This window comes from Acomys minous (genome assembly GCF_964271855.1).
Source record: "Acomys minous genome assembly, chromosome: 9".
In the NCBI taxonomy this organism is placed as follows: Eukaryota; Metazoa; Chordata; class Mammalia; order Rodentia; family Muridae; genus Acomys; species Acomys minous.
In genome coordinates, this window is record NC_140490.1 from 7,148,228 (window position 1) to 7,165,713 (window position 17,486).

Genomic DNA, 17,486 nt, shown 5'->3' on the forward strand with positions numbered 1-17,486 from the left:
CTGTATGCAAAGTTATTGGAACTGAGCTTTGCTCTACCCACCAATTATGTGTGTAAGTATGTAAAGTGGCTGGATCTTTGCTCCATCCACCCGATATATGAATGTGCGCGTCTCCATGTCTGTATGTGTATGTGCGAAGCTGCTGAAGCTTGCTGGAGCTGCTCTGCTTCACCCACTGGGTGTGTGTGTGATTCCTTCCTTTTCTCTTCTTCTTCTTGCTCAGGGTCTTACAGCACCATTAACTCTACACCCACCACTTCAGGGTCTGTGACCTGTCGAAGCTCGTCTTTGACAGAGCGGCTAACTATATTGTTTAAAATAAATATGGCAGGGGCTGGAGAGATGGCTCAGTGGATTACAATGCTTGCCTCACAAGCCTTATACCTGAGTTCAAGCCCCAGAACCTCTGTAAATATGGAATTAGAGAAACAACCTCAGAGTTCTCCTATGGCCTCTTCATATGGACCACGGTATAAGCACCTACACATATATAACATGCATGTATGCATACACAATTAAAAAATAAATTAAAAAGTAAATAAGCCATGTATTAAAAGCACATGCTTTTAATCAGTACTCAGGAGCTAGAGACAGGGAGGACTTTATGAGTTTGAGGCCAGCCTGGTCTATATAACAAGTTCTGGGCTAGCCATTGTTACTTAGTGGAACCTTGTCTCAAAACAACAACAACAAATAAAATATCTGGGCATGCCTTTAATTCCAGAACCAAGGAGGCAGAGGCATATAGAATTTTGTAAGTTTGAGGCCAGCCTGGTCTACATAGTGAGTTCCAGGATAACTAGAATTACACAGAAATACCTTGTCTCAAAACAAACAAACAAAAGCAAAAAACAAGCAAATAAATAAACAAGGTGAAAAGTGATCAAGGAAAATGCCTAATATTGACCTCTGGCCTCCACACATGCATACCAGGCAAGCACACTACAAGGCAAGCACACTCCTATGTACTGCACCAAACACACACGCCACAGTGCAGAAGGTGAGGAAAGGCACCTCCTCAGTTCCAGGAGAGCCTTCCTAGAACTGCCGCAGAGTGCGCAGCAGACAACTCACACCATATCCCCAAGAGACGATGGAGCTGCCTTCCGTAGAGATCCCTGTGCCTGCAAAGCTTGGAAAAGCAGAACTCGAATTCCCAGTGTCAGTTGATGCAAAAGGTGATTCTTGGGTGATGTCAGACTCACTAAATGAATAGTTTGAGAGAAAGGGAGAAATAAATAAATAAAATTCTCATGTTTCCTTAGCAACTTATCAGGCAATTAACATGTATACAATAGCATGTATACAAAAATAAGCTTGGAATTCAAGCACTACTTAACCCCTATAGCATCAATGGCAGCTCTGCTGACTAATGCTAGTCAGTTCGTGAAGATTTAGTATTCACCTGTGTAACGTGCACTCTTTACCAGATATTGCAGGCCGGGTAGCAGAATGTCTGACCTTGCCCAGGGCCTGGAGCTCCTTGAGTGCATTCACAGACAGCCATCTCCTTTACTCACTGCTACTGTCACCTGCTCATGCAGGCCTAGTGAACTAACTCTCCTTAAACTTTAAGGAATCTCAGTTTTATTTCTAGATTTTGATTTTACAGTTGTTCCTGTGACAGCGCGCTGCTCCTTGGGACCCTCTTTGAATCTAGTCTCTTCACTGTGTCTCGGTAACTGCGGCTATTACTCAGTATTTACTACACGACAAACATTGTGTCAAGCTTTACATACTTTATCTGATTTATTTTCACGAAACCATGTAAGAGATGTTGATAATGTCCCCCCTCCCCTTGGTCAAACCAACTAAAGATTTGTCAATTTCACTCACTAGCTTCCAAAGAACCAATTTCTGATTGTTGTTTTTCTATTTCATTATCCATTAACTCATTCGTCAAGTGTTACTCAGCTAATAAAGGTCAGAAATAGAATTAAAATCATTTATCTGATCCCCCTCTTTTTTGTTGTTGTTGTTTTTTCAACAGACAGGATTTCTCTGTGTAGCCTTGGCTGTCCTGGATTTGCTTTATAGATCAGGCTGGCCTTGAGTTTACAGTCCCGCCTGCCTCTGCCTCTCCAGTGCTGGGATTATAAGGCGTGCTTATCTGATCCCTTTTGAATCTAATTACTACTTCTAGTACTAAATACTACTGCTGCTGGGCTGGAGAGATTCCTCTGAAGCTAGAGCACGTACCGCTTCAAGAGAACCCAGTTCAGTGCCCAGCGCCCCTGCTGGGCAGCTCAGGCCGCCTGAGCTCTAGTCTCTGCTGCCACTCAAGTCCTGTATACAAGCTTACAATCTTTGTCTCTCTCTCACACACAATTAAAAAAATAAGATTTTATACTGCTACTTCTAGAAAGTTATGAAAATAAATGAAACATTGTTTCCATGATCAGTTCCAGAATGAAAATTAAATGGTCCTGAAGTCCTGAGTGGGGACAAAGTGTATAAACACACAAACACACACACACACACACACACACACACACACACACACGGTGGGGGGGATGGGCGGAGACGAGGCTGGCTTTGTAAGCCTGAGCTCCAGCCTCCTGCCACAGACTCATATAAAGATAAAAACCCTTGTTTTGTTTCACTAGCACAGGTGTGGGCCTAATAAAAAGGTCCGTACCATTAGCAAGTGCAGTGAGAAAGCAAGTGTGCTTTGTTAGTACCTTTGAGAACTTGTGTCTTTTTCCTGGCTGTCGTTGGCTGAGGAAATGTCACCCAGCTGCTCTGGAAGTGGGTGATGGTTAAGAGCGTGCTTTGTTAGTCCTTTCCTGTGAAAGACAACGAACAGTCTCAGTCACCAGCTCACAGTGCTTACTACTCCTCTTACTCTCTGTGTATGCGCATGGCATGGTGTGCGTGTGAAGACTGGGACCAGCCCTGGTGGCCAGGCGTTTACATGCTGACCGTCTTGTCATCCCCTGTAACAATACTTAGAAACCAGTTTAAAGTTTATGTGTAGGTATCTATGCCTGTGAGTCTGTGCGGACCACGTGCACAAAGCGGGTCAGGGCTCCTGGAACTTGAGTTAGACGCACTGTGAGCCTCCTGACATGGGTGCTGCAACTCAACTCAGCTCCTCTGCAAAACAGTAAGTACTTTTAATTTTTGAGCCATTTCTTCAGTCTCCCAATATATTTTTTAACCATGTCTACCATTAGAGACAGAGAAAATTAAAGTGTACATTCCACTAACTGGGATCTTGGCTTTACATACAAATACAGTACAATTCACTAAAAACTCAAACTACTCATTTCCTCTGAGGAGTGCTGGAGCCAGACTACTTAGCTCTGAACACTGACTCCATTGCTCACTATCATATTATAATAAGCATATATTTACTCCTGTGCTTTAAGTGAAATAGCGTGTTCTAGGGTTTATGATGTGCATTTTCATATAAAGGCGCTGAGAATACTCTCTGTGAGGAAACTTCTAAGACTCTATAGCCAACCATGTCTCCTGAATGTATTTGACTAGAGAACTTTGTGGGGAAAAGGTGCCTACTCTAGATAACTATGGCTGGAAGATATACTAGCTGACTGATCGTTTATCCCAGTGGACAAGCCCAGAAGAAAAGATTCCAGAGGAGCAGTGTCCAACAAATGTATGGTTAAAAACAAACAAAAAACTATGAATGTCATTTTCTTTTCTTTTCTTAGATTTATTTACCTATTTATTTATATAGTATTCAGCCTGCATATGAGTGAGCAGGCCAGAAGAGGGCACCGGATTTCATTACAGATGGTTATGAGCCACAATGTGGTTGCTGTGAATTGAACTCAGGACCTTTGGAAGAACAGCCAGTGCTTTCAACCTCTGAGCCATCACTCCAGCTCATGAATGTCATTTTCGAGCAGTCACATTAAAAAAAAAAAAGCCAACTGGGTGTGTTGGCACACGCCTTTAATTCCAGCACTTGGGAGGCAGAAGCTGGCAGATGTCTGTGAGTTCGAGGACAGCCTGGTCTACAAATGGAGTACAAGACAGCCAGGGCTACACAGAGAAACCCTGTCTCAAAATACCAAAAAGAAAAAAGAAAAACAAAAGCCAACCCATCACACTTGGTTTATATCTTTATGTTCAATTTTTTTTCTTTTTAAATTTTTATTTATTTATTTTTGGTTTTTTTGAGACAGGAAAATCGGTTTTGCTAAGCTCTTTTTAACATCTATGATTAGTAATTTAGAAAAGCTTCAAAATGGATTAACACTATAACATCTAACACACAAAAAAATTCATTTTAATGTACTATCACTTAAATGCATTTAATCTTCATTGTCCACTATGATTCCCTTTTGGAAAGGTCATTTTTAGGAACTATCAAGATAGCACCAAAAACAAGTAGTATAACTTCATGGGCTCAGTAAGTCCAGATCAAAAAATAGCTATCCAGAGTTTCTTCATAAGAATATATTATTTTTAAAGCTGGTCGTGGTGGCACACTCCTTTAATCCCAGCACTGGGAGGCAGAGACAGGTGGATCAATGTGAGTTTGAGACCAGCCTGGTCTACAAAGCAAGCCTTGAACTGCCAAGATAACACAGAGAGATCCTGTCTTGAAAAACTTTTTTTAAAATGTATTTTTAACTTCTCTGGTTGAATTATAAAAGCAAATCTGAGGCTGACACAGCTAAGTAAATAAAGGTACTTAAAACCAGGCCTTGTGACCTGAGTTCAGTCCCCAAGACTCACACAAAAGAGTGATTCTTTTTTTTTTTCCAAGGTAGGGTTTCTCTGTGTAGCCTTGGCTTTCCTGGACTTGCTTTGTAGACCAGGCTGGCCTCAAACTCACAGAGATCAGCCTGCCTCTGCCTCTCTGAGTGCTGGGTGTAGGCTCAATTTTCTTAACCAATATATTTTATTAACAATTTAGTGACCGAGCATACATCACTTATAACCTGACTAACCAAAACAGTAGGAAATGAGGATTAATGGACACAATACAAAACCTTAAGAATATCTGTTCCGAGGAACGATTCTCCAGGTGTGAGCCGCAGGATTTCTTCTGCTGGAAACTGGGGTAACTAGAACCCAGAACCTCAGCAGGAGCCGGAGCCCCGAAGCCTTCCCTCGAGCGGTTCTCTCTAGGAGCGTCTTGAAGTGCAGTGATAAACAGCTAAATCTATCCCAAGTCTCCAAAAAAACCGCCTCCAGTTCTGGGCTCATTTATATATCTCCTCCCAGAGTCTGTTCACGGGATCTTTTCAGCTGGCAACAATCAAGCTCCTGCAGGAGGGGTTGCTCTTCTAGTGAATTACCCTCACCTGTTCTCTCATGAGACCGTTCTGAGCCCACATTTGGAATCCTAAAAAACAGGTTTCTCTCTCCTTCACTTGGGGATACAGGTGTTCCCACTGCACCTGGCTTAAAGGAGTGATTCTTGTAAACTGTCTTCTGACCTCTGAATGTGTGCTATGGTGCATGCCTACACGCGCGCACAAACACAAAATGAATTTTTAAAAATTAAAAGCAGATTTTAAGTCAACCCCTTCTCACTTTCGGGAAACGACTGTTTTTTAGTCTTATTCCCTAAAGAGCTTATTGTCCATTTTGTTCTTATGTAAATAACACATTCCTTAATAGAGAACATGCTTCTGAAAAGCAAGGAGAGGTTCTTTTCTTTGTATGGCTTTTTCACCAAGTAAAGGTGGGAAGAGGCAAGCAGTGTTACCAGCTATCTCGGACCTGCCATGGGCCACCCCTGTGCCATCATTTTAGGGTTGCTTGTAGTTCTTATTTGTATACATAGACAGGAAGGCCCAGATTTTATTTTTATTTTTATTTTTTTAGACAGGTTTCTCTCTGTGTAGCCCTGGCTGTCCTGGAACTTGCTCTGTAGACCATTTGGCCTTGAACTCAGAGCTCTGCCTGCCTCTGCCTACTTAGTGCTGGGATTAAAGATATGCGCCATCACCGCGGGGCTCCCTGATTTAGTAATTTGCCTAAAAGCTACATGGCGCATGCCTTTAATCCCAGCACTCGCTGTGAGTTCGAGGCCAGCCTGGTCTACAAAGTGAGTCCAGGACAGCCAAGGCTACACAGAGAAACCCTGACTCAAAAAACAAACAAACAAACAAACAAAACCCCAAAAAGCAGCATGGCAAGAAAAGTGCCCATCCAAAATCTCAAGTGTGACTTTAAATGAAGGTTACTGGCATACATAGCCAATATTTAACAAGTGTATGGCTACTGAAATTACCTAGTTTAACGAGGGGGAACAATGGGACTTGGATTTTTAAAAATTTAGAATCTATTGGCTTAAGATGTGGAACCTAGCCAGGCTTGGCGGTGCATGCTTGTAATCCCTGCGCTGGGGAAGGCAGAGGCAAGCCGACTTCTGTGAGTTCCAGGTCAGGCTGGTTTACAATGCAAGTCCAGGACAGCCAAGGCTACACAGAGAAACTCTGTCTCAAAACAAAACAAAACAAAGTGAAACCTTTTAAAATTTCCTCTGAAAAATAGAAGCTAGTTATAGCCACCTGTCAGAATTGTTGAAAGGTTCAAGAAACTCAAGGCTCTTTTGAAATTGCAGCAAATATAAGGCATTACCTGCCAAATTACAACACTTTACTAAGGGCACACCGAGGGTCTTTAAACTACAAGTGCTTGCTTTTTACTCTACAAACAAAACGGACCCTTCTTTGCAGGAGGTTTAGGCAGGACAGTAGGCTTTAGAATCCGATTGACTCTAGGTTTGTTCTTCTCAGAACAGTCTGTAGATCTGTAATCTTTATCTGTAGGATGTGCAAGGTCAGTCTCAATCTGACTTTGCTAATGCATTTAAAGCAAACGGCTTTGCATGGTGCTTGGAACTAGACGCGTTCAACGTTATTGTAGCATTCAGCTATTCTCTTCAGTGGGGCCAAAAGAATTGTGGGGATGATAAATGCTTCCGGCGGTCCATTCCCTCAACTCAGGTAGATAACAGCCCCAAAGACAGTCTTAGGACAGCATGGGTGACAACAAACTCTCAGCTGGTGACCCAAGAACAGGAAGCAGCTTCCGCCAGGGCGGGGAGGAGAGATTTCGGGATAATACTTTCCATCCCTAGCCCTGGAAAGGAAAGGAGAGGACTGGTCGGGGATGGTCCCTAGCGCTCCCGCGACCCAGGCTGGGCGAGCAGAGCAATCACTCACAGCTCCACGCTCTGTGGCACGGCCTTCCGAGTGTATCTGGAAATCATCCTCCTTTTTTTCCTCCGCGGCAAGGGTGGGCAAGCCAGGGCGGGGGCCTCGGGGCCTGGCCCTCCCGCCGGCTCCGGCCCGGCCCCCTCCTGCCACCTACCGGCCCCGTCTTGCCCCGTCGCTTAGATTCCGCACCGCCACCTCCCAGAGTTCCCACTCTATAGGCTTCCGACCAGCTTCCTTCCTCTCATCAGCGGAAGTGACGGAGAAGTACAGCATCGTCCAGAAATTGGCTCCGATGCTCATTAACGACCGCACGTCGGCTTCCAGGCTTCTCAGACTCAGGTCTGGGCCGAAGCGGACGTGAGGATCCAGCATGAGCTGGGGTCGAGCGGTTGGTGGTAGCCTCTGACTAAGTGTCCTAGTGGAAGAGACGGCCAAGGAAAGGTGCCACAGAGGCGCATCAGAGAGGTAGTAAAAGGAAACGTAACGTTACCTTTATCGGGTGGAAGGAGTCTAGATTGATGAAAGAGTACTAGACCGCGCCAGGTATGTCATTTATCTTGAAACCGAATGATCTTAAGTCCAATTCTGACTCTGTTAATTCTACATAAGAGGTCCTGTTTGGATTTAGCGGGAGGGAGGGTAGATTTTGCCTTAACCCTCCGGGTTGAGAGGCAGCACGATTCTAATTTACGTAGTGAATGGGTAGTTGCATAGACGATGCAGGTTCCTTATTGGTACATTGCAAAGCCAAGTCAGCTGAAGAATCAAATCGCTGCATTAGATGGTCATCCAGACCGTGACAAATTATTTTGAGAAGAAACGGTAGCACAGCTTTAAATCTTCTATAGACTTAAGTCCTGTAGAGCGACGGATATTGCTTTTTCTTTTTCTTTTTTTTATTTAAAGATTATTTATTATGTGTACAGTGTTCTGTCTGCATGTACACCTGCAGGCTAGAAGAGGGCACCAAATCACATTGTAGATGGCTGTCAGCCACCACGTGGGTGCTGGGAACTGAACTCAGGACCACTGGAAGAGCAGCCAGTGCCCTTAACCTCTGGGTCCTCTCTCCAGCCCGATATTGCTTTTTTCAAACGCACTTAATAACACAATTTTAAAGTAATGAGGTGTTTTAAAGGTGGCAGAGTAACACTTCCATTCCACAGTTCACGAGAAAGCTCAAGAAGGAAAGTAAAGTGCCCAAAGTGTGCAATAGACGCCCAGGAAGTTTTGAGAGAAAACAACGGATAGTAATGTAATGCTTTCAAATTGTGCTGCACATGCTGCTACTAATCTAGGGGCAAGTATAGGCTTCGACCTTTTCCAAACGTACTTTATCTGAGGTTCTTTAATGCTTACACCTCCCTTCCGACACACCTACCCTAGATAGGAGACAAAAGAGGTTAGTGGGAACAGGAGAAGTAGACCATGTTGAATTGAGTTGCTGGGAGCGATTCCCCTGGTGTGGTAGGAAGGATTTCAGCAGACCAGCAATTCAACTAAACTTGCTGCTGGAACCTGCAACAGCAGCCAGAACCCTAAGCCCCGTAAGCGTTCTCTGGAGCGGTCTCTCTAGGAGCGTCATGAAATGGAGCGATAAATAGCCAAATATTACCAAGACTGAAAAATCCCCGCCTCCTGTTTTGGGCTCATATACATATCTCCTTTTAGAGTGTGTACTAGGATATGTTTAAGCTGGCAGAAACCAAGCCTGCGCACAAGGTGGTTGGTCTTCTAGTGGGTAAACATCACCTGTTCTCTCACAAGTCTGTTCCCCATCCCACACTTGGGATCAAAACAAAAACTTGCATACATCCACTACAGGCAAGTGTTTAGTTTGTTTGTGAAACAGTCTTGCTGTGTTGCCTAGCCTAGCCTTGACCTCCTGGACTCGGGTGATGCTCTTGCCTCTGTCTCTCAGCTGAGACCATAGTCACACCCATTGCACCTAGCTAACTTTAATTTTTATTCTTACGTACTTACGTGGTTTGGAAAGTGTGTTGTTGGATCTCCAATCACTCCATAATATCAAGGTTTCCATTTAACACAACTTAAGGGATGTAGTTTTAAGTATAAATGTCATTTGGAGAATAATAAGTCAGGTGGTATCTGGTAAAGGCCAAAACCGTAGTGATGGTAGATTCGTTTATGTTTTGGGAAATAATGCAGTTACCTAGAAGAGTTTTGGGAATGCTGTGATTTCTCCTGTGTGGCTCATATCACTGAAACTTTGGATGCCATTTTCAAAGAGGAATGGAGGGCAGTATGAAGCTTGCAATGGTAGAAGATGCTGTGGAGTACCATCTGTTCCTGGTACCAGATAAAGCAAGAGACACAGAAGAACACAGAGAGATTCTTCAGAAGTACATTGAAAAAATAATGACCCAATTTGCACCTGTACTGGTTCCTTATATCTGGCAGAATCAGCCCTTTAATCTCAACTATAAACCTGCCAAAGGTAAAGTAATCCTTTCATTCAGTGTTGCCTGAGAGAGATGTACGCCCACAGCTTTTAAAATTAGTGCTGTTTGCCCTCATACATTTAAGCCTATAAATTTAAATATATACCATATGAATAAGAATTTGGGCATTTTGGGCATTGCGGCTGTTGTTCTGAACTTTATTTGTTGTTGTTGGGGTTTTGTTTGTTTTTGTGTCTAGTTTTTTGTTTTGTTTTTGGGTTTGGGGGTTTTATTTGTTTGTTTGTTTTTTGTTTTTTGAAACAGGGTTTCTCTGTGTAGCCTTGGCTGTCCTGCACTCAGGACTAGGCCAGCCTGGAACTCACAGTGATCCACCTGCCTCTGACCCAGAGGACTGGGACTAAAGACGTGCGCCACGGCACCTTGTTCTGAACTTGAATTGCTGTGCCCATGTGGCACGGTCCAGGCTTATTCTGTTTCTTCAGTCATAGTTCCTTATTACTACTCAATGCTTGCTTGCTTATTTATTTATTATGTATACAGTGTCTGTCTGCATTTACATCTGCAGGCCAGAAGAGGGCATCAGATCACATTGTAGATGGTTGTGAGCCTTGTGGTTGCTGGGAATTGCACTCAGGAAGAACAGACAGTGCTCTTACCCACTGAGCCGTCTCTCCAGCCCTGCTTGTTAGTATCTCAAATTATACTCGGCACTTTGCTACGTTCATTCAGGCAGGAAGACCTAGTGTAAGCATTTCCAAAATATCCTTTCCACCCCTGTTTGATCCCAGTGTGGATACTCTTTATTCTTTTATCTGGAAAAGCACAGCTTCCCAACTTCTCTGGTTCAGTCTCTTGAGTGCACCACATTGTTGACAGGTACCTTGGTAGAACACAGATTGCATTGTGTCCCTCCTGGCTTACCGTCCTTCGTTTTCCTGTGGATGCAGTCCAATGTAGATTGTAAATGAAAATTGTACTTTAACCAGAGCTTTTCTAACTGGAGAGAGAAGGGTGAGTTGGAGTGAGCAGCAGAGTTGAGCAGGCTGGTCATCTCACCTGTGTTTTGTTTGTTTAGTTTTCTGCCATTGCTCTGGTAGACCCCATGTTGCATTTGTTTACGTTCATGTGGTACAATACATTGACTGATTTCTTACATTTTTATTTATTTATTTTATGTGCATGAGTGTTTGCATGCACGTATGTCTGTGCACCATGTTCAATCAGTGCCCTCAGGCCAGAGAAGGGTGTCAGGTCCCTTGGAACTGGAGTCACAGATGGTTCTGAGCATCTGCAAGAGCCAGTGCTCTTAACTACGGAGACATCTCTCCAGCCCCACATTGATTGATTTTTATGTGTTGAACCATCTTTATAGTCTAGGAATAAATCCCACACGATTGTAGTATTATAACTCGTTAAATGTGTTATTGAATTTGGTTAGTCAGTTTTCATTGTTGTGATAAAAAATACCTGAAAAAAAATCAACTTAAGGGGGTTTGTTTTAGCGTGTGGTTTCACACTGGTCACGTGGGTCGCTGTACCTCAGCCTGCCTCGATCTCATGAGCCTCCTGCTCCAGCCTCCCCAGTGTGTGCCACTCCTGTTAGAGGTTTTTGATTTCTAATTCAATAACCTTCCCAGTTATAGGTCTAACAGTATTTTCTGCTTCTTCATGATTGAGTCAAGATCTTGATAGGATTTATCCATTTCTTATGGGTATCGCAGTATACCTGTACACTCAGGCATATGTTCTTAGTATATATATTACTCAGTATAAAACATTCATTGATTTCCTTGTAATCTTTTATATTCTGTAGAAATAGTGTAATGACAGTGCCTTCTTTCTTTCTTTTTGTTTTTTGAGACAAGGTTTCTCTGTGTAGCCTTGTCTGTCTTGCTTTGTAGACCAGGCTGGCCTCGAACTCACAGAGATCCACCTGCCTCTGCCTCCCAGAGTGCTGGGATCACAGGAGTGCACCACCGCTACCCCAGCTTGTTTTTCTGCTTTCTTAGAGTTAGAGTATGTTGTATAACTGTAATGAGATGTCTCATATGTTCCATAACGAAACTGTTAAAAGTTATTTTCATAAAACTGTTTGTTTCTCAATTTCTATCACACAAATAATTAAGACTTTATTTATTTATTTTGGTTCCTCAAAACAGGGTTTCTCTGTGTAGCCTTGGCTGTCCTGGACTTACTTTGTAGACCAGGCTGGCCCCAGTCTCACAGAGATCGACCTGCCTCTGCCTGCTGGGTGGTGGAATTAAAGGTGTGCACCACCATGCCCAGCTCAAGACTTTAGTATTTAAACAAGCTTCACAGCACAAGAACTGAGCAGTTATTAATCTATTCTTAACCCTCTAAGCTAATTTGGTTTCCTTCCAGCGTACATCCAAGAGATACTTGCACTTTGTAGTTTTCTTAATTTAGCTCCTTCTCCTGATGTCTCCCATTACAGAATCCCCGACTTCCTTTTTAACTCCTTCTCCCCTGGCTGGCAGAAAGTCCAGCCCTGTTCTCCCTGCTCAGTGATTGGCTGTAAGCTGTTTTATTGGCATATCAGGAGACAACTGGGGAGCAGTGTTTACACAACATTGAGACAAGAGATTCTCAGAACAAGGTTTGCAGCCAGAGAAAATAGCATTTGAATTACACAGTCACCATATGCCTGCAGTGAACGGTTGCTATCACTGTTTTGCAAAATTTTATGAATTCTCATATATAATACTTCATTTTCATTTGTTCCAAGATATTTTTTCACTTCTGTGACTTCCTTTTGGTTGTTTAAGCATGTGATGTTAATGTGTATGTATGGATAGTGCACTTGTGTGAAATGTCCTGCTCTCCCAAAAGCAGAATCCTTACATCTGCATGATGCTCCCTTGTCTCCTGTAACTCTGTGCCTTCGGCCATGCTGGCCCTTCTCCCTGCAAAGTCCAGTTCTGGCTGTCTGCACCCATCACTCCTCCCATTCACACAACCTTTAGTGTGCCTTTAAAGACAGTTTGGTTAAGCCGGACATGGTGGCACACGCCTTTAATCCCAGCACTCAGGAAGCAGAGACGGGGACCTTCGTGAGTTCGAGGCCAGCCTGGTCTACAAAGTGAGTCCAGGACAGCCAAGGCTATACAGAGAAACCCTGTCTCGAAAAACAAAAGAAACAAAACAAAACAAGACAAAACAAAAAACCAGTTTGGTTATCTGTTCCTTGTTTTAGACTCAAAGTCCTCAGAAATACAAATTCCGTATCTTATTCAGAATGACAAGCTCCCAGAATACTTCTTGGGACCTAGTCAGTGGCTGGTTATTGAATGCACATGTGTATTTTTCCTTGTAGTGACAGACTTGCCTGACCTATGATTACTCCTCTCTTGTTTGTAGGAGGTATTCCTGCTCATATATACGGCGTGACAAAGTTTGGAGATAACATTGAGGATGAATGGTTTATTGTTTATATAATAAAGCAGATTACAAAGGCATTTCCAGAGTTGGTGGCAAGGTATTGTCATTATTTTAATTATTCTAAAGAAATTCTTATTTTAAAGCATGAATGATTATAGTTGAGTCTGTTTAGTAATTTTTGTCTGAGGTCTGGTAGAAATTGTTCAAATGTGGGGCAGATTGAAAAACTGACTATTTTCTTTCTATTCTCTTGTGACTTTGTTTTCTTAAGAAAGATACCCAAGATCTTAACTCCCCAAATACTTCAAGAAAAACCTTCTCATTTCAGGCTTTGCTATTTTTGAATTTTAGTTATGGCCTGGCATGGTGGATGCCTGAGGTGCCAGTGCTTAGGAGGAAGAGGGAGAGTGTGGAGGCTCTGCGGCCAGCCTGGCCTGTGCTGTTAATACCCTGCTTTACAGAAACAGGAAGCGCCAGTCGTGGGAGAAGAGACGCTTGTGCTACCATATGTGAAACAGCATAAAAGGGGTGCTGTGCTGCTGGTTTCCCCAAGTTAGCGTCCTGAGCTTTTGTTTGTTGTTTTGAGACAGGGTTTCTCTGTGTAGCCTTGGCTACCCTGGAATTTAGTCGGTAGACCAGGCTGGCCTCGAACTCAGAGACACCTGCCTATCTCTCCCTTCCAAGTGCTGGGATTAAAGGTGTGCACCACCATGCCTGGCTCATTGTGATTTTTGTGGTGGTGGTGGGACTTTTTGAGACAGGGTTTTCCTGTGTAACTCTGCGTGTCCTGGAACTAGCAAAAATAAAAAAAAAAAAAATTTTTTTTAAAGTTTTTTGAGACAGGGTCTCTTTGTGTAGTCTTGGCTGTCTTGGACTCATTTGTAGACCAGGGTGACCTCGAATTCAAAGTGAGCCCCCTGCCTCTGCCTCCCTGAGTGTTGGGATTAAAAGCATGCACCACCACTCCTGGCTTCATCATTAACTTTTTTTTTTTTGAGACAAGGTTTCTCTGTGTATCCTTGGCTGTCCTAAACTTGCTTTGTAGACCAGGATGGCCTCTAACTCAGCGATCTGCCTGCTTCTGCCTCCCCAGTGCTAGGATTAAAGGCGAGTGCCACCATGCCTGACTCATCGTTAATTTTTAATGTGGATTAAAAACAAAAGGAAATCTGACTTGGTGGTATACACCTAATCCCAGCATTTTTAGTGGGCAAAGGCAGTTGGATCTCTTCAAGTTCAAGACTAGTCTAGTTTACATATCAAGTGCCAGTCCCACCAGGACTCTAAATGAGACTGTGTTTAAAAAAGAAAGTCGGGTGTGGTGGTGCATGCCTGTAATCCCAGCATCCAGGGAGGCAGAGGCAGTCAGACTGATGTGAGTTTGAGGCCAGCCTGGTCTACAAAGCGAGTCTGGGACAGCCAGGTGATACAGAGAAACCCTATCTTGAAGAAGAAAAATAAATAAATAAATAAAATAAAGAAAAGAAGATATTTGTGTGCATATACATACATACATATATGTATGCATATATGTTGAGTCTCCTAAATATTTGTTTTCATGATTCTACAATGTCAGCAATATGGATGTAAGCGAAAGGTACCCCGGCAGTTGGGAGCCAAGGAATACCACAAAGTCACCCCACACAACAAACCTCACACAAGAGATTTATTGGGAGGGGAAAACCCCAGGAGGGTGGCTGCCTCTGGTAGATTGAGAAACGTAGGGAACTGAGCAGACACAGGCTTTATATTGGGTTTCTTGGGGGGTTGTCGGTGGGGGGGGGGGCGGTATTTCCAGGGTAGAGATTTCCAGGGTCGGGGTTGGTGGGATTTCAAGTCCTGAGTTTGGGGGAGCTCAGGGATTGGTGGGTTTCTATGGCAAGCTCAGAGATCGGTGGATTTTCCTTTTTTTCTTATAAGACACTAGCCACTCTCCTGCCTCCCATTACAGCCATTAGAAAAATGACAGGGCCAGTAGAAAGTCTGGGGCCAGGGTTTACAAAGTTTACCAAGGGAGTCCACAACCAGGAAGGCTTTCCCAGCCACTTGAACTGGCATGAATTGCCCACAACAACGCACAGTTACACTGGTTTCCTATCAAGTTGGCAGGAAAGCTCACTCACTAATGGCCCCCAGGGCTCCCAGGGTCTTTCACAGAACCTGGAGCTCCTCTCTCTCTGCCTCCCAGTGCTGAGATTACGAGCACACAGAGCCACACCAGGCTGTGTAACATGGGATCTGCAGGACTAACCTGGGTCTTTTTTTTTTTTTTTAAATTTTTTTTTAATTATTTATTTATTACATGCACAGTGTTCTGCCTGCATGTACACCTGCACACCAGAAGAGGGCACCAGATCTCAGTATAGATGGCTGTGAGCCACCATGTGGTTGCTGGGAATTGAACTCAGGACCCCTGGAAGAGCAGACAGTGTTCTTATCCTCTGAGCCATCTCTCCAGCCCCCTAACCTGGGTCTTTATCCTTGTATGGTAAGCACTTTACTGACCGAGCTGTCTCCCTTCCCAGCCTTTATCTTTTATTTTATTTTATTTTTTAATTAAAATCAACAGGAGCTGGAGAGATTTCCAAGCACTTAAGAACACTTGTTGCCCCTGCTGTTTTCCAGCACTCACTTGGCAGCTAACATCCATCCTAACTCCAGTTCCAGGGGATCCAATTGTCTTCTGACCTCAGCATCACCAGGCATGCATGTGGGGCACAGACATATATGCAGGCAAAAAAAAAAAAAAAAAAAAAAAAATCATACACATACAAATAAAAAAACATATATTTCTCTCTAACTTCCAGGAACATAATGCATTGTTATTAACTATAGTTGCTTTTCTGTATAAGAATAGTAAAAACCTTCTTAAATGTGTGCTCTTTCCACATCTAAAAATTATTAACAGTAATATACTCTGTAAAGATTATGATCTGTTTTTCTAGTTCTATCTTTTCAAGGATAATAAGGAAGGGCAACACTTTTATTTTTACAGATTCTGAATATTCATAAAAGGATAGTTCCTATTACACACTTGGTCTATAAAGCTCTGTAAGTGTTAGACACCATGGCTGGGGAGAGAGCAGTTAGGAACACTTGCTTGGTCTTCCAGAGGACCCGAGTTCAGTTCCCAGCATCCATTCACCAGGCAGTTCACAACTGTCTGTAACTCCAGTTCCCTGGGATCCAAAGCTTTCTTTTGGCCTCCTTGGGCCAGGCATGGGTTTACACACAAACACACAGATAAATATTAGACACCTACTTCTATGTCAGATGTTTTTTGGGGTTGTTTTTAATGTAAGAAGATAGAAACACTTATTCTCTGTCCCTGCCACAATGGTCTTTCTAAAGGACAGTTGTGACTGTTTTGCTACTCTGCTCTAAAACACCTTTACATTTCTGTGCCTGTAAAGCACATGCTCACGCATGAGTTCTCATGTAGGGTTGCTTTTCAGTCTGGATCTTTATGCCACCCTTCAGATAACGTAACTGTCTGTAACTCTAGTTCTCAGAGGCCCAACACCCTCTTCTGTCCTCTGTGGGCACTGTACACACAGGATGCAGATAGGGATTTGTAGGCAAAATACACATAGAATAAAAATAGTTTAAACTTGTTATTTATTCATATTGCTGTGTGTGTGCATGCACGTTATACCTGGGGAAAGGAAGCCCTGTGTGCACCGTGCAATGTGGGTCTCGGGATAACTTTATGGAGTCTGTTCTCTTCCTCTCATTTTTTGTGGGGTCTGGGGATCAACCACAGGTTGCCATGCTTGCACAGCAGGGGCCTCTACCAGCTGACCACCTCTCCAGCTTCTCAGTCTTAACTTTCTTCTTCTAAAAAAATTATTTTTATTTTATGAGCATTGGTTGGTGTTTTGCCTGCCATGTAGGTCGTGTGAGGGCATCAGATACCGCAGAACTGGAGCTGCCAACAGTTGTGAGCTGCCATGTGGGTGCTGGGAATTGAACCCTGGTCCTCTGGAAGAGCAGCCAATGTTCTTAACCACTGGGCCATTTCTTCAGACCTTCCCTCTTTTTAAAAATGTTATTTATTTTTATTATATGTGCATTGATGTTTAGTTTGCATGTATGTCTGTGTGAGGATGTCAGATCTTGGAGTTACAGGCAGTTGTGAGCCGCCATGTGGGTGCTGGGAATGAACCCGGGTCGTTTGGAAGAGCAGTCAGTGCTATTAACCGCTGAGCCATCTCTCCAGCTCCCAGTCTAACTTTATACATTAAAAAAATTTTTTTAAATCATGTGATGATGTCACTCAAAAATTAAAAATAGATGAGACAAACAAACAAACAATCAAAACCCTTTGTAGATCCAAGTAGCACTTTGTACAACAATAACACTTTGTACTTTGTGAAATTAGGCTTCTAATTTCTCCTATAAGTGATCCCCCCAACCACGTTTGCCACTTTATAGTACCTATGTATTTTTATATTTCTGTCTAATACAGCACTTTGATTTTCTCTTCTTAATCTCTTTACAATCTTAAAGCTTCCTATAT

The 17,486-nt window shown here is 43.1% G+C and overlaps 2 protein-coding genes across 9 annotated transcripts in view; one reads left to right on the forward strand and one right to left on the reverse strand.

Moving 5' to 3' along the window:
- FAM149B1 (family with sequence similarity 149 member B1) overlaps positions 1-7,342 on the reverse strand; it is a 44,366-nt gene extending 37,024 nt beyond the window's left edge. For 6 of the 7 annotated variants that reach the window (XM_084794976.1, XM_084794975.1, XM_084794974.1 and 3 more), the window contains exons 1-3: positions 7,152-7,342; positions 2,682-2,786; positions 1,075-1,204 (exon numbers count right to left, since the gene is read on the reverse strand). In XM_084794976.1, the coding sequence (XP_084651102.1) occupies positions 1,075-1,204; positions 2,682-2,786; positions 7,152-7,198 (282 nt within the window). In that variant the 5' untranslated portion in view covers positions 7,199-7,342. Of the gene's footprint in view, positions 1-1,014; positions 1,205-2,681; positions 2,787-7,151 lie in introns of those variants that run through there. The other variant, XM_084794977.1, reaches the window with a different exon arrangement.
- Positions 7,343-7,433: 91 nt separating this feature from the next.
- The window catches only part of ECD (ecdysoneless cell cycle regulator), a 32,447-nt gene continuing 22,394 nt past the window's right edge, over positions 7,434-17,486 (forward strand). Inside the window, exons 1-3 of one of the 2 annotated variants that reach the window (XM_084794952.1) lie at positions 7,434-7,688; positions 9,315-9,603; positions 12,947-13,064. In XM_084794952.1, the coding sequence (XP_084651078.1) occupies positions 9,399-9,603; positions 12,947-13,064 (323 nt within the window). In that variant the 5' untranslated portion in view covers positions 7,434-7,688; positions 9,315-9,398. The remainder of the gene's footprint in view (positions 7,689-9,314; positions 9,604-12,946; positions 13,065-17,486) is intronic. The other variant, XM_084794953.1, reaches the window with a different exon arrangement.